Source organism: Candoia aspera, chromosome 2 (genome assembly GCF_035149785.1).
Source record: "Candoia aspera isolate rCanAsp1 chromosome 2, rCanAsp1.hap2, whole genome shotgun sequence".
Taxonomy (NCBI): domain Eukaryota; kingdom Metazoa; phylum Chordata; class Lepidosauria; order Squamata; family Boidae; genus Candoia; species Candoia aspera.
In genome coordinates, this window is record NC_086154.1 from 261,852,860 (window position 1) to 261,870,213 (window position 17,354).

The window sequence follows — 17,354 nt, forward strand, 5'->3', positions numbered from 1 at the left end:
CTTGGAGGTAGAATGGCCAGCTTCATCACCTTTGCCTTCTACAGGATCCTCCCCATGGTCTTTTCAGTCTCTGATGTATTATTTGTTATTATACTCAACCTGGTTTACTGAACAAATGCCCCTGAGCTCCTGGTGCAGTGATGTCAGCATTTCAAATCTTGCAAACTCAATTTGTGTGTGACCTCATTGCTTACCTGTGGGGAAATATCATAAAAACAAATCCAGAGAAGTAGAAATCTTAAGGAGGTTGTTAACTCCTTGTCCTTTGGTCTAAATGGGGGTGCCTTTCTCTGCCAAGACCGCCATGGCAGACCGCCAAAGTGAAACAAAGAAGGGGGGGGACCCTTAATTACAACTATTATTAGTTGGCTGATGTGCGTCACCTTTCCCCAAGGGATATATCACTGCAATGTTACTAGATGTCTGAATAATACCTATAGGGACAAAGAGGAAGAGGAGAATGAAAGGGATTGCACAGAGATATTTTCCAGCATTTCTTAGATTAGTTCAGGGCAGAATAGCAGCTTTAAAATCAAATAATGTATCAGTGTTCAAAATCACTTTTACTACACTTTCAGAGTAGTAAAAGATTAAAATTTGCAGGAAATTGGAACGCAGCTAGGCAAGACATTTGCCAGCAAAAGCTGGCGTCCTCCAGATACCTTTTTTTTTTTACATTTATTTCAAAATGTACAGGTCGTTCTTTGGGACAAAAGCTTTTCCCAACCACAAATACTAAGTGACAGCCCCAGAACTACATCCAGTGCTGGCCATTGGTGGCTGGGAGTTTTGGGAGCTGTAGTCCCAATGCTCCCAGAGTGAACCTAGTGTGGAATGGCACTTCAAGCCATTTGGTTTGATGCACACTTCTGGATGAATCGCAACTGCCATCAAGCAACACCATAACCCAGGCTTGTGATGTCTGGACAGTATTTGATTTTTCCCTATGGGCAGAAGACTTTTAGTTAGCTTGGAGAGATGTTTGCCCGATCCACCAAGTCTCTGCTTATATTCTTATCCAATCCAACAGAGTAAAATTGGTGACTGGGAAGAAATAAATCAGTGACTCTGAGAAGCCACACATGTGCTACCAACACAAAGAAATGTACTTTTCCCCAATACCCATTCAACTCAACAAGATTTTGCCAGTACAACTTGGTGGTGGATTGTGTTCTAAAGGTTAAACCTTTGCAACTGCTGGCAACCCAGTTAGTAAAACAAGAACACTTAAACATATTCAGTGTGGTTGCTATGTCCATAAAGGAGAAGCCACTGTTGTTAGACAACATCATCTTTGTACATCTCAGGATGGAATCAACCACAGCTCTAGAGTCTAAGATTCAATGGCTGTTGAGCAGGAATGTTGCTGATCCATCCCTCTATATCTCCATCTCCCAAAGAGATTTTTTACTATGCTCTCTGTTGTGCTCTGACCCAAACTGCTTTGTTTACACAAAGACCCTGATAGATATTCCCTTGATTCTCAATCTCAAATCATCAGGGCTTGAAAAACCCTCTTCTGGAGACATAGAACTTCTTTCTAGCAGCTGGTTTGAGACAGCTGGGTTCATCACAAGACACTTTGTTATAGCCTTACAAAACCACATTATGCCTTTTCCATTGTGTTCCAGCCCTCCAAACTCTTTAGGGATTGATTAGAGGGGATGGTGTGACCTCTGCTGCAATTATTATCCATCTGTGTTTCATGCAATTATTATTTATGTTGCTGAATCCCCTGGTGGCAAAATTAAAATAGAGAAGGGATAGAAGGCTCCCCCTTCTTCCAGTTCCTCCTGTCTCCAGCTTCTGGTTATTCCTCCCCCCACCCCCACCCCCTTCTCTTTAACAACATAGGCCTCCCTGGAGAGCGCTTGATGCATCCTCAAGTTTCCTAGAGACTGTGGTTCAATAGAATGACAGTTAATTGCTGGCTGGGATTTTCCAGACACCTACACTGAAGCCAAAAAAAAATGCCATCCAGGGGTAGGAAGTGAGATGTTGAATGTGGTCCTTTCCTGCCAGAATCCCAGTCCAAGATATGCCAAGGTGAACTTTCTGTGCTATCTGAATAAATAAATAAAAAAGCTTCTCAGTGACTGTATTCAGGTGTTTGCATGACACACTGACTCTACCAATAATTCAGTTATGTAGGTTGTGTGAGTGCAGCAGCCCTGTTCACATGACCCAGTCATCTCCTCTCCCTGTCATGAGACTCTTCATTGTGCACTAACAGCACTCATTTAGAGATGGCTGGACTTGTCTTGGAGTGGCCTCTTTTTAAAGCCATTGTTCCACTTCATTCCCCCCCCCCAAGCTTGAACAAAAACCGATAAAGAAAAGAAAATCCATAATAGAATGATCAGGGATGGTACTATCATAATCAGGTCCAGATCCATCATCATCAGGATTTCCTACTTTCCACCTCTTCGCTTATTTTTCAACCTTCCCTGAATCATCACTGAGGTAAAAAAATTGGCCACAAACAAAAAGTGACTAGAGAAACCTCATTTTCCTGGGGCCCCTCTAGGACTTTGCCTCAACCTCATAGAGGTACAGTTAGTTAACACCACTGTCAAGAGTGCATCCAAGACCCAGCTCACCAAGGGAAGTTTATTTAGCCACATGCATGACCAGGGCTATCCATCTAATTTTCTGTGGGTTAATTGAGAGGGTCAATTGATTCTGGGTCAGTTGACTGACTGGGTCAATTAACCCTTTTTGGAATCGTCATGACACACGGCTGCCTCCATTGACCCAATTAAGCATATCGAGGGAGACAAGTCAGCCTCATCTTGAGTTCACTTCATGGGCTCTCCTGACTTCACTGTCGAAAGTTCTGTCGGCCATATTGGACTTTTGATTTCACCACCACCACAGTCCCAGCATCTCCAAGTCTGTTTCCACAGCAGTTCCCAGTTATTGGACTGGGCTTGCACAGTACTTTGAGCCATGAGCTGATCAAATGTGCTGGGTTCACATAACACCCTAACATTCCCCAAAACCAAACCAAACCAGGTTAACACTAACTGTGTGTATATAGCCACTTTCAATGAGTTGGTTAAGTGTGCTGCACAAGCCAACTTTAAATCAGTACATAAGTTGAGCAAGTGAGACAAACAAAACTAAGAAAGGAGTGAAGATGTTGCAATCCATCCAACAGTTACAGAAGGTAATGAGTGGTTGGTTATTTATATTATTAATTGTTTGTTTACTTTGTTCACTGACCTTATTAATGAAAGCTATTGTGTGGCAGGGTGCCAATTTATCTACAGTTTTCTTCAGCTCAAGAGACATGGACAACTTTTTGACACATCTTGCTACATCAAGTGAAATGCCATCAAAAATAAGTGATGGGGAAGAAATTAGCACACACAGAAATTGAGCTAGATGATTCAAGGATGAGGCCTGCCTTGTAAAGTCAGTCTTCAGATTAACATTTTAATATTAGGGGACTATTTGGATGTGGGCACAAAAGAGATGTGTGTTCTCCCAACTCTGAAACTTATTGAGTGTGTTCAGACAACAGAGCCTCTCTTTGAGTGATATGGGTAGTGACTAAATTTGAAATATAAATAAAAAATAATGAAACGTACTTGAGCATGTCAAAGGCCTAATGGTTGTGTTCAGAGAAAGTGGTCAGCTGGTCTCATGTTCACCTTATTTAGGGTAAGTGTATTTCTGTCTTATTAAGATGAGCTGTGTGGCTGACCTTGTTCAGGCTTAGAAGCTAATCAGGGTCAGCTTTGGATATCACTTGGATGGAAGTTCATCTGGAAATACCAGAGCTGCAAGGTACAGTGACAACTTTAAAAAAATGCAGAAGATAGCAATAGAAAGCCACTTCCACTTCCACAAGTACACAGACATCTCATAATCATCAGGAGTCAAGCATGAATTGTATGTGATTGCCCATTCAATTAGTTTATCATTTTAGAAACTAGGTTAATTGAGATGGCAGGTTAAGGATCTTGTGTGAACAAAGATTAAAAAGTGTCTCACCATGGGCAATGTTTGAACACAGTGAACTGCCAGAAATAAAGAAACAGTATGGTCCTAAATCAGCAAAGCTAGAGTATCTAGTTAGGGTTAGTTGGTTAGAATCTACTAGGATCTACTAAGAATATACTAGGATCTACTAAGTGAGTCAGAATCTACTAGGGATAAAGTCAATGGAGCCAGACTGTGCAGCATTCCCCAGCAGCTGCTCATTCCAACTTCAAATTTCTGCGTGTTAAAAGTCCTTTCCCTCTGAATCTGGAATCAATATCATGTCCTCACTGCCATATTTTCCAAGAAGCAATCATAGCCATGATGTTGAGGGAGAGGGGAGGAGGAGGAATCCAAATTCCATAGTTGCACAACACAATTATTAGGATCAAGAAAAAAGTTACAAAACAGCATGCAAGCTTACTGAGTTCTCCCAGAAATCTTTCTCAGTAACACTTGCCAAAATCAGGTGATGGGCCTGAAGCAAGAACATTTAATTATTAAGTTGGGGGTTTCGCCCCTAATGTCTTACCTTGCTAGAGATTTTGGATATCCATGACTGCTAACCTGAATCTAGATGTAATAGTGCTATGGGGATAATCACATTTATTGATTTTATTTATTTATTTATCAAATTTGTCACCACCCATCTCTCCCACCAGAGGGACTCTGGGCTGTTTGCAACAAAATAATCGCACAGAACAATAAATGTGTAAAAATACACTATAAAAAATTACACATCGCTAATAAATATAAATAAAATAAAGTCCAGATGGCTGTGATCTTCTTCAGTCTTTGCGTGGCAGAGGTACTTCAAGGCACTAGCCAACCCCAAGCATGGCTGTTCTCCTCCCCGCCCCAGGCCAGGTGGCAGAGCCAAATACTTGTTGGCTTACTTCAAAATGTGAGTTATCTCTCAAATCTTTGTGGGGTGAGGCATTTCCTAAAGCAGAGCAAAATCCTGACCTGGTGAGATGTCTAGATGTCCCCACAGTTTGCTCTTTGGATAATTTTTGGTGTACTGTCAGGGTAGAGTCACACTGAAAGAAGCAAGATCCAAACTGGATGGAACCACTCCACAATTCCCTTTCCAGATCCAGATCCATGGTAAGCAGGATTTCCTACTTCCCAGAAGGCACAGGCAATATATATTAAGGGACATGCTTTGGTATTGGAAGACCCTTTGCACGCTGAAGGTGTCATGATTCCGCTTGTTGAGGTCCAGAGATGGTGCAGGTTGCTTTGTTGAAGTGCTTGCCCTGGCAGATGCTCATGCCTAGAACTTACCTTCTTGAAGCCCTTTCCTTCAACCAATGCCTCAAGCGTCTTCTTTGCAATAATACCAGCTCTCTGTGCTTTCGACATCCTCAGCAGAAACAGCTCAACTTCTCCCTTGTTTGAGGAAGCATCAGCATTTCCAGTATGTTCCTTTTATTCATAGATGGGGCTGGGGGCGGGGAGTCTCTGTCTCGTCAGATCTCCTCATTCTGGAGAAAGGGTTTTATTCTAATCCTTCTGTCCCAATCACTCATCTTGCCCCAAACAGATCTTGGAAGCGGGGTGCTGTTTTTACAAGGACAGGAAGAGTTTGCGACCAGTCACATCTGAATTATAGACATAGTCTGGGAAGCATTGCAGACCTTCATTATTCTCAGCTGTCACTAGGACCATCACCAGAAGAGGAAATATATAGCTACCATTACAGGAACTTTACACTCTGTAGTTTATCTTTCCACTGGTGTGCCTTGATCAGCACCTAATTAGATGGTATCAACTACTCTGGGTTTGCGACCAGTGACATAGTCTTCTCTCATTGTCTGGTCAGCAGAGACCACTCAGTGCATGATTTAGCACTGAAATTAAATTTTAAGCACAGCTTTCCATTTGAGTATTGACCAGTTCTCTTTTCAAGACCATTCAGAAGTCATTAGCTTTGTGCCTCTTCCTTGTTGACCTTCTTTCATGGAAAATATACACTCCTGGAATGAGGGAACCATTGCCCCACTGTCACTTTTATATGAGGGAGGTTTGCCTTCAGGGCCAACTTAGGAGGAGGAGGAGGAGGAGGAGGAGGAGTAATAATAACCTGGTCAAATTGAGAAGTAGTGTAAGCTGAATTCTGACTAATCCCATAAATCACAAAAGCAAATAAATATTTACAATTTAAAATGTGTTTATATTGGCAATTTCTTTTATAACTGATGTGGAGACACAAGCGATAATGTGGGATAGACTTTAGCCACCCAGGGTTGTGTTTCACAAGATGGGCAGCCCTATAAATCTTTTAATTAATTTATTTATTCCAGAATTCCTTTGGAAACGGTGTCCTGATTTCTGATTTAGCCATGCTCCATTCTTGGCTTACGATAGGAGGGGTGGAGAGCAAACCCTTTGCTGGTGAGGGGACGTGCTAGTCCGTCTCTCCTTGTCTCCTTTCGTTTTGTTAGCATAGTAAGGCAGCAATGGGTGTGTCCACAAAAAGTCATAAGATTTGCGTGGACTGTTCCCATGTTTGTCTTCTGGGGAAAGGTAAGAAGTCTAGTTTAATGAGTTGTCAGGAGCATGCAACTCCACCAGTCAGGGTCATAGCATCTTAGCAGCTCGGTCCTAGGACAGGAGAAGCATGTACTTCTTTCATGTATATAAAAGAAATGCACACTTTGAACATCTGACTGTTTTTTGAAGAACATAGCACATCAAGTCCACATCTGGGGAGGCTGAACTTTCTAAAAAGCAACAGCTCCCATTGCTCTAGTAGAGGAAGGTGATGAATGGTGGGTTCATGTTTGCCTGGAGGTCAAAGGGTTAACTTATGGCACCGCCCTCCCTCTGGAGAACAGTGTTGAGCCACAGGTGCGAGGCACCTGTTCCTTCTGCTTTTACTGTACCATCCTGATTTTTGCCAGAAGACTTGGTTAGCTATTGTTCCTCTTTCGGATGGAGGTTTGCAGCCCTCCCCCAAGGTGGATTCTATTCTGCAGATCAGAAGCTTTGCACACCTGTGCATTTTCCACTTGGTTGAAGATTTGAGGCTGGCGATGTCCATGGGTAGACCTGGCTTCAGATGTGTGCCAAAAAGTTAGGTGGCATCTGTAACAATATTGTTTTCATTGGTGTGTGGAGAACCATCTCTTCTGCAGCTTCCTTAAGCATCAACACAGATTAAGAGTTCTGCTTTGAAGTAAGTGATGGTGTCTGTGTGTGTGTGTGTGTGTGTGAAGCATGATTTTTCAGCAAATAGCTGGCATGTCTTTGTTCTGGCAGCCTCTTTTTCTCCAAAAGGAACACTGAGGCACACTTTACTCATACCTGAAAAAGGCATGTGCCAGGTCTGTTTACACAACACATAGCCAAACCTATGTGGTTGGTTTATGGTTTCCATTATTGTGCGACCCCCCAAATGGGTTAATTCAGTCACCAGATTAAGTGTGTTACATATTCACACTCATATCACCCACTTTAGTACACTCACAAATATGCATATCAAGACCCTGCTGGCAGGCTGGAGTTAATATTGTTTTTCAAAGATCCTGGGTAGTCTGGGGACAGAACTAAAAACTGCAGGAATCTACAGCAGTTCTCTTTTTGAGCAAAATGCTGCAACCTAGCAAAATAAAAATCCATGGTGGTCCAAAAGAATTATTCCAGGAATCTGCTAGTATTTCCCAAGAAATATTTCTCTGCTCAAAACTTGCATAAAATGTGGACACCTGGAAAAGCTGAGTATGGAAATGTGTTATCAATTGAAGAAGAGTAGTATTGATGCCAATTGGAGCGATTGGTACAGCGTCCTGTTGGAACCAGGGAACTTTTTTCTAACTTTTTTTCAGTGGAAAAGTCCCCTGGTGATACATTCTGGGCTTGACATCAGTATCCAGTTCTTGCAATGCTCCCATTAAAGAAGGAATGGCTTTGGAATGATTTCCTGGTTCCAATGAAAAGTCCTGATTTGTTAAGTCCTCCTTTATGTCTGGATACACAACAAGATGCTCAGAGTCATGAATGTGAGATGGGCTGCTCTATAAATTGAAATATAAATAAAAATAAACAAATAATAAATCATTACACCCCATTAACATCCGTTAAGCTCATTGGGACATATAGACATAGAGAGAGAGATGATACACAGGTAGGTCTCTATTCGCACGGTTAATGAATCCCATGAAATGGTCGCATTATTTGAATTTATGCTATTCAAAGTAAGATTTCTATGGAAAATGGGATCATTGGTTCCAGCTCGACAGAAATAGCAAAGGAAAAAGTTTAAACGGAAATGTTGATACGTATATTAATGAAATTTTACAGTAAAGGATAAAAAGAATATACTTATAATGTAAATGCATGGTCAAGAATGTCACAGGAGAGTTATGGAAAGCAAAATAAAACTGAAAAACTTCTACATATCATTCCTAAAGGTAAGCTTACACTGACAAAACATATTTTTAAAAACTTGTACTGTTTTCCTCTGATGGAATCGTCCTGTTCTCTGTTTTGTACACATGAAGATTAGCAAACTCTAAAACCCCAACTGCAATTGTGCATTTGTGCATGCGTTAGCTTCTCATTAACTGAATTTTGGGTCTCATTAAGTGCGACCTGGTATCAGTTTACAATTTGCACTAAATCTAGTATTGCTTTACTCAAATATGTACTAATAGTGATCTATCTGTAGATGTAGATATATTTAAAAGACAAGCATCCCTAAGGCAATGTTGCAGCTGAGCATCATCTTTCTCTCCACAAATGCTTTCATACACCTCATAGGTATTCTTATAAAACCCATATTTTGGGGGTTGCAGTCCAGTTCCTTATTTGAAAGCCCAAGTGCCCAGAGAAGCATCCTTTGGGGATAGTAGAACTGGTGAGGAACATCCACAATTTATCTTCCTGGGTGTCTCATGATTGGCCCCACCTACCACAGTGCCATTTGGTGAGAGTGACTTTCACAAAATTTTATATATGCCTTTGGCCCTCAAAGATATGCCAACCCCAAGCTTTGCCTCCTCCAGTTAGTAAGGTAGTAAATTATAGGAAAGAAACTCAGCCTTTGACTCAGGAGCTTGGCTGCCAAGATTTTTCTCCGTTGGTTAAAGTAGGGTTGTGAAACACATTGGATTTGGAAGGGAAAAGGTGCTTGGGAGCATGAGTGCACATTCAAATGGCATACAGCAGTTGAAACTTTTCCTGGGATCGTGTGGTTGACCTCCACAGCTGCAGCATGAATCCAGCAAAAGATGCATTTGGTTTAAGGAGCAGCCTATAGGAATACTTCCCTTCCTCCTTTGAATTCCAAGTGCCATCCACCCCTAGTTAAAAGACACCTTACTACAATCTCTCAGTGCCACCATTCTCAAATGCAATGGTAAGAAAGACTGTTGGCAACTAAGAAATGCAGCCAGAAGTGACTCAGCAAGAAATGTTTGGCTTCTGCAAAAACAGCTGAACTATTTCCATCTTCTCTCTCTCTCTCTCTCTCTCTCTCTGTGTCCCCACTTATTTCATGAGACAATGTAACTTGAGTGGTAGGCGATAGAATGTCAACCATTTCACCTTTTGGGCTATGATGAGATACCCACTCCCTCCTACCTGTCTTGGGTATCTTCTGAATAGCTTCCTGTGACACCTTTCCCTTTGAGATGTCTCTGTCCACATATTGGGTAGTCAATCCATGGTATATGACCCTTCTTTGCTTTGATGAGTTTAAGAGGATCCACCCTTCTCATGGGGCTCTTTAATTTGCCAAGTCACACTTCAGCACCTTTCTTGGCCTTGTCTGTGCCTGGTTTGGGAATCAATGGTCCCCCTGCTTACTAAGTCTTCTGACTCATTGATAAGCCCTTGACCTATGCCTTTCCTCAGATGTTGTGGTCTTTGACCTTTTAACTGGTCAAGGGGCAGAAATGCTGACTTTAAAGCAGATTGGATTAAGCTCTTAGGCATAATTGCTACTCCGTGTTTAGAAGTAGTCTGTGACGGAGTACCAGTACTCTGCTTATTTTCTCCTGGAGAAAATTTGATCCTGCCAGAAAATGGATGGTAGAAGAGACAGCACGTTCACAGTTTTCTTTTCTTCTCTTTTCTTTTTTACAGGTTGTGCCTTCCTAACATACTGTGAAAGGGAGTCTGCTCTTAAAGCTCAAAGTGCATTGCACGAACAGAAGACACTGCCAGGGGTGAGTCCGGATTGTTCTGTTAAGGTTATTCACCTTCATAACTTTGAGGTCCACTTTGGAGAACATCAATGGTACAATGTTTGGTCAAAGTGCAGTGTCCACTGGGTACATAGAAATTGCTGTACTTTTCTTTCACTTTTGAACTTCCTCCCTTCCCTGTTTTCTGTTGTTGGACAAGCCCACCAAGAGGGTTGCTAAAAAGGACTGGCTGTGGGGCCAGATTATGTTGGCTTTCCTTTTGAAAACTTTCAAAAGCTGAGTATTTCTGAGTGGTGACATGACTGGCTGGTGGGAATGCGGTTGAGATGTACGAAGCGTTTCTCTTGACTTTGCCCAAAAGCTTTCAAATGAAAACTTTGAATTTTGAGTTCTCAAACCAACCCTTTTGATAGCAGCTTGGATTTGGGCCTTCTTGTTTTAGCATTTGAGTAATTTTGGGAGGTTAGAAAAGGCAGAAGTAAAATTGGCATGGGCAAATTGACACTATTCTTCATAATCAGTTCATACTCTAGGATGTTTAGTGTCCTCCAGTAAGGAAATAAGGGTTGAGTATCACAAATAGAATGATAGAAATGGAACATAAAACTATCTTTTAGAAAGCTATCTGTGGTAAATTTCATAATGCATGAATGGGACTTACTGGCTGTGTTTGCACAATTCATTTAACCTGGATGTAGAAAACCATTAAAAAAATTCACTAAGTTTAAAGTTGACCAAGCTTAACATGATGTGTGAATGATACAGATGCTAGATTTATAACTGGCTTGGTTATTAGCATTGTGTGAACAGAGCCACTGTTATGCCTAAGATTGGGCTTTAGGTCCATTTCAAAGAAATACCTACCAGCATTTGCAAGGCAGAGGATTGAAAAGGAATTTGTCATAAGTTGGTGTCTTCCTCACAACTGTGCAAGATTTGATACTTATCTTTAGTAGCTGTTGTAGTAATGGAAGTGAGCTCAGTGGGTGTGAGAATAAAGAAGTAAGTTCTTACTTAAGGGGGTGGTGGGAAAGACCTCTGCAGGTGCAGAAGACTAGTGTAAACAGTTTTATCCGCCACCTCCAAGTATGGCTGTATGTCCCTTTCTTAACTAAAACCCAAACATTGCTCATATGTGGATTTTTTACTGCTTCCAGCTTTCTGATTTTATCATTTATTTCTTGGTATTTTTAAAGGTGAGGTTTTAAATTAAACTTCATAACTGGGTAAATGAAACAAATTGTTTTGTATTGTGTTTTTCTGGTTTATTATAGGACGAATTGCTCAGAATTGGTTTGGAGTCGAGTGGTCCCTAAATGGAAATAAATAAATAGATAAATAGATAAATAAAACATGCAAGGTTATGCCAAGAAAGATGCTTGGTTCAGTACTACTTAATGCTGTTGTACATTTCTCCCATCCCATAATTTGCTCTTCAATTCTGTTTTTTTTTTTTTTCCTTTGCTATCAATGTAGAACAGTGCTATCCCTGAACTTCCTCATGTGGCCTTTATGGACAAGGACATGTGTTCTTTCAATCTTATGTATTTAACAAATACCTTCAAGACATCGTCCTCAATCTGGTTACTGGCAGCCTCTGAATGACAGAAGCGCGTTCAGCTCTATTGGTACCCGTAACCAATGATTTAGTTCTTTCTGTTTTTCTTTTCTTGCGCAGTCTTGGTTTCAGCTGCAAGGTGAATTTAAAAAGAACAGAAAAGGAACAGGGAGAAATGCAGATTGGTACTGAGGTGGTCTGTTTGAAATTGCCAGTTTTTACTCAGTGCATTTGATTAGAAAACTTCATAACAGTATCCAAATGAGCATGAGGTTCACAGGGTTTATTTTGGGTGAGTCAAATTCCATTTTCAGTTGATGGTTTCCCCACCCAGTTCACATACATGTTTGTACACACACACACACACACACATGAAGTTTGGGAACAGCTTCTCAAGTAAGAACTCTTCGATCGCCTTGGAAGGAATATCACTCCCAAATTGACTTAGATGGATGCTCCTCCTAAGCTTAATTTCTTATTTGAGTTACTTTTTGAATTGGATTCAGAAGATGATTCTCCTTCACTCTGCTCACTGTAGGATAAGTTGATAAGGCCCACATAGTAGGATCTGTGGATAGCTTGTGGGTATAAATAATTCCCATACAGTTTGCTTCTTCCTTCTTCCTGGGAGATATATCTTTTGGAATGTTGCAAGGTAGCACAGGCAAAGGCTCATGATGTGTGATGGATCCTCAAACAGGGACAGACTCTACTGACGGCTGGGCAGAGGAACCTGTGGCCCTCCAGATATTGATGAATTATGGGTTCACACTCATCTTTCATTATTGGATCATGTTGGATCATGTTGAGGCTGCTGAGAATTCCCAACAGGTCACATCTGGGGAAGAAGCCATAGAGATTTCCTAGACCTTATTCCTTGAGAGGTAAAAATCATTGGTGAAGCAAAGGGTTGTATTGTGGCTTAATATGATCAAATTAAACATATGGTTTTGTACTGATTAAGTAAGCTCCTACTGTCACTATCCCATGGGATTCACTGAAAAACATTTCCTGAGTTTATATGTGCCCCCAAGGACTCCTTGCCTGCAGAACTCCTTCCTCTGCCATGGTAGGGGGTAACTTCTGATGCTTGCAACCTTCTGGCTACAGGTGACCTTTTGTAGCATTGTTGCAAGCTGGTGGTAGCAGAGGTCCTGAAGAACCAATCATCTCTACCCGGAAGACGCTTAAGGTCTCAGAATCAATGAGGTGATACAATCTGGTTAAGGTGGCCTGCTGTGTCTTGATGGAAGTGGGCTACTGCTATGAAAACAACAAGTAACTGAAAGCTTGTCTTCTGATTGCCTTGCTGTTTTTTCCTTACTTAGCAACTGTATTGCTTCTCCTCAGACACACCCAATTTGCATAGGTTCAGTTGCTCGCAATAGCCCTTCTCAGTCTAAAGGTTACAAGGATGGAGGTCTTGTTTGAAGATTATAAGAAGTCATTCTCTGTGGGTAGACCTGGATTTTTTTTGCGGGGTGGGGAAATGCTATCTGTAAGAATTTGACACATGTTGCATAAAAAAGTTATGGCAGCTTCTAACAATGATTGAAAACAGGTGGGCCTAATATGAAATGTAGTGCATGGCAAGGTATCCCAGAAGGAGGGAGAATGGACTTCATGTGAAATTGATACATATATAACCCATTATTTTCACAGGACTTCATCTTTGTGAGATAAAACAAATAAAAACTTTTATTAGTTAGTTAGATGTCACCAGATCAGGTCTGACTCCTGGCAGCTGTGTGGACAAATGCCTGCCATTGCCATCTAACCCTGTGATAATGTGCAGCAGTTCCAAGGACATTCTAATAATCTCCATAATTGTATCTCCCCACCTTATCCTCTGTCTTCCTCTTCTTCTACATTCTTCAGCCTTGCCAAGCATCTTGGTTTATTTCTAGTCCATTTTCTGCTTACATCAGGTGCCCAAAGTACGTGGATTTCTATGACTACTAATCCTATAATATGCATAAAATACTAATGGAGGTGATCATAGAATATAAAGGCCAAAAGGGATCTTGGAGATCATCTCAGTCAATCCTATCCCCCCTGCAGGAATACAGATGCAGAAATGACAAATAATATAAGAATAGAAGGGAATGAAGGTTGATGAAGCTGTCAGGGGTTGTGGTGGTGGTGATGGTGGTGTCTTGGTTTCAGATAAGACTTCAAAAAAAAAATGTTCCTTTGGTGGGGCTCTGCAAAGCAACATCCCACTTCTGGGCACCACATAAGAGCTGTGTCATGGTATCCAGTCACTAGGCTGGCCTTCCATAGTCTTCCTTGCACATTTGCCTACCCAGAAGATGCTGCAGCTAAAGTAAAATATCTGGAGAAAACATGTGACCTGCTTTAATACCTTTGATTGGTTCAAAATGAATGCTTTGCTTTTCCATGTTGAAATACTGCCCCCAATTTTTTTTGTTTTATTCTGCATAACCCTAGAATCATCCTGGAGCTCACTGACTCTGAACCTTGCTTCCATCTAGTCAATGATTCAACCTCAGGCTTCACACTCCTCTCCTTATTCTAAATCCCCATATTAAATCAGTTTGTACCTATGTTCAGGTATATGGAGAAGATGGCCTTTCTTTGAGCTTCAGGGTAGGCCCTTGCTTTGCTTTTTCTTGCACCATCTAAATTTTCAGTGGGGCACGATGGCCCACAAATGATTTACTAATTATTTTTGAGATGACTTTTGTAAAGTGAGGAGAATTATGTTTCAGATCTTGATTCATGACAGATGAAATCTAAAGCTAGGTGGTAGGAACACTGCAGAATGCTCTTGTTTTGTTAGATGTGCAAATTACCATTGTCTTCCCAGCCTCACTAGTGCTTTCTTATTCTTCTGAATGCAAGTTTCATAGAACGGGGACTAACACATTGCTTTTATTAAGCCATTCTTTTCCATCTCCTCTTGGCCCACCCTGCAGAAAACAGCAATTACAACAACCACAACCACAACCACCACCACCACCACAACATGTGTCCTAACAGCCAGGAACCACGCTGAGACAAGGAACAGGTCTCTAGTGTTTTATTGCTGCTACATAACAGAAAATCCTAACAAACTGAAGAAGCGTGGGAAAAACCCAGACATATAAACCCCAAGGTTAAGGTGGGCCCGATCTGTGTCTCTTGGAATGGCCACCTAATTCATCAGTGCTACGCATGCACTTTACAGCCTGGATGGGAGCCCCCTGCTCACCATCCTTACTCATGACAACATGTTGGGTCTGACCCTTCTCCAACTTGGCCATCAGGCCTTTCAAATCTGCAACGTGTTTGCCAGGGGTTGTTTATATTTTACATATAATAGAACAGTGTCATGAAGAAGTCTACAAATTCTTTAATAATTTATAGAAATGCTTTGATGTTGCAGTAATTACATTAAAGGTCACATATCAAAGGTAATTTGGGTGAGCAGCTGTGATGGTTTCTCAAAAGCAATCAATATTGCTGTCCGTACTGCTGATTTCACAAAGGGCCTTTCTAGATTAAAGGAAGCTTATTACCAAGCAGACATACACAGGGGAAATCAAGAGTGGATTGAGGAGACACAGTGCTCTCTTTCCCCACCTACAGTTAACACCGTTCCTCCTTAATCTGTGCTAATCCTTCATACAAGACACAACCACTGGCATTCTCAGACAAATTAGCTCCTGGTTCCTTTGACTGAGGGGAGTGGGTAAGAAGCATCCAGAAAGTAAAGGAGAAAGAAAGGACCAGGGCCTAGATCCTCCACGGTGAAGACTTTTGAGGATAATTTGTCAGAGGTTCAAATCATCTGCCCCAAAGAATCCTGTTGTATCAGGAACTTATCCCCACGATTTAGGTGGGAAAGCTATTGCCATCCACATCTGGATGAAGAAAAACTGTCCATGCAGAAGTTGGTTTAATTGGTCCATTGGCAATCGACGTTGGGGATGATATAAGTATAGTAGATGTAATAGTAAATAAAATATTTTTTTATGTTAATTCAGCCCCTGAACAAAAGGTGGGCTCATCCTAATTAATCAGTTAAATTGTTAGCATGATATTGCTGCTTTTGATAGTATAGTTACATTTTTAAAGTCATTCTGATTCTGAATTACAGGCCAGCTACCTTTTTCTACTGAGGTTAATGTCAGAGGATAATGTTGTGAAATGTAATTACGCCATCAGCTTTTATTTATGGTCCAAATAAACTGAGCTCATGCCTAATAAACCCACTGGTAGATTCTTTTTTTTTTCCTCCCCCCCCCCCCCAGTTTTCTTTGCTAAATGGAAACAGGTCATATGGTCGAGAAGGATATCTGCCTGCATTACCTCACCGGATCACTGTTAAGTGATTAAGAGTCTGGAGGAGAAATGACAAAAGCAGAAAAAAATGCAATCCATGAAGTTCAATGACATGGGTGCCTTTACAGATGCCAAAATCCATTAAAGCCAATCCCCTGCAAAGAAGTCAAGGACCTGGAAGATGCATTGTTTTAGGATTGCATTTGGTTTCCCGAGAGGTCAACAAAACCAGATTTTGCTTGATGGTGGAATGGAATCTCATACAAGATGATCCCATAGATTAACTCATGGAATGGTTTCTATGTTTCAGAGACACATGGAAACTTTGCTACTCCTAAAGCTAAGCCAATCCCCCAGGTTAGTTTCAATTTCAGTTTAGTTTCTTCTGAAAAACATCCTAGGTTCTCAATGTGCCTTTGACTTCCCCCATAAAACATCAATTATTTTCCATTTGACTGTGCAAGAGATACCAGTTTGTTTTTTAAGGAGGGGAAAATTGGAGGGCAGCAGGAGGAAGGGGTCTCCCTCACCGAGCAGAAAAAGCATGACATGGTACCCAGAGCTCTGAGAATCTGCTTCACCTTGAATGGATGACAATTTTGCTACTAGTTGGTTTCATTTCAGATGTATTTTGCATTGTTTCTTTAAATGATATTCTGTAGCTGGGAAGGCCTTATCAATTTCACTCTGGTACTGGACTTCCAATAGGACATAGAATCTTTGGTGAGGGGCAAATGACCCCAATAGCTTGGTGTTACTTGGCAGTGAGGTAAATGGGTTCCCTCTAGATCTGAGCACTTGCAGCCAAGATTTTGCTCATTCTACTGAAATTCATTTCGCTTTCTCCAGAATCCACTATACATTTCTCCTTCATGAGTTTGTTGCTCATTGGAGAACATGCTGGACCTTCTGTTCACCCTGATTATATAGTTGCTTATCCAGGGATCACATCTGACTTTGGTTGTTCATCTCATTTAATTATTCAGAAGGTAAAGCAGAGATTTGAGTAAGCTGAGGGGGGGAAAAAAAAACTTGGCAAGTAATTCTGTTGAGATCACGTGAGGGTGACTTGCTATCTATGGCAAGTCTCTGGGTAGAATTCAGAGTTCTACTTAATCACAGCATTCAGCTGTTCATCTAGAGGTAAAAGGTACAGCAAAGGCTGAAAATGCATGCTGGCCTGCCCCAAACATCAGCATCTATTCCTACATAATCCTTACCTTTCTTGTGCTGAAAGCCTTCTGCTCCTATATACCAGTAGTGGGTTACATAGATTATTGAAGACCCAAAAGGTAGAGGAAGTTTGATTTATGATAGTTGGCTAAACAGACTAGACTGGATGAGAGTTTCTGCTGAAACCTGCTATGTTA

The 17,354-nt window shown here is 41.2% G+C and overlaps 1 protein-coding gene across 1 annotated transcript in view; it reads left to right on the forward strand.

The window, feature by feature from the left end:
* LOC134490272 (CUGBP Elav-like family member 4) overlaps window positions 1-17,354 on the forward strand; it is a 501,068-nt gene that overhangs the window by 130,455 nt on the left and 353,259 nt on the right. Inside the window, exon 2 of the mRNA XM_063293188.1 lies at window positions 10,078-10,160. Coding sequence (XP_063149258.1) covers window positions 10,078-10,160 — 83 coding nt within the window. The remainder of the gene's footprint in view (window positions 1-10,077; window positions 10,161-17,354) is intronic.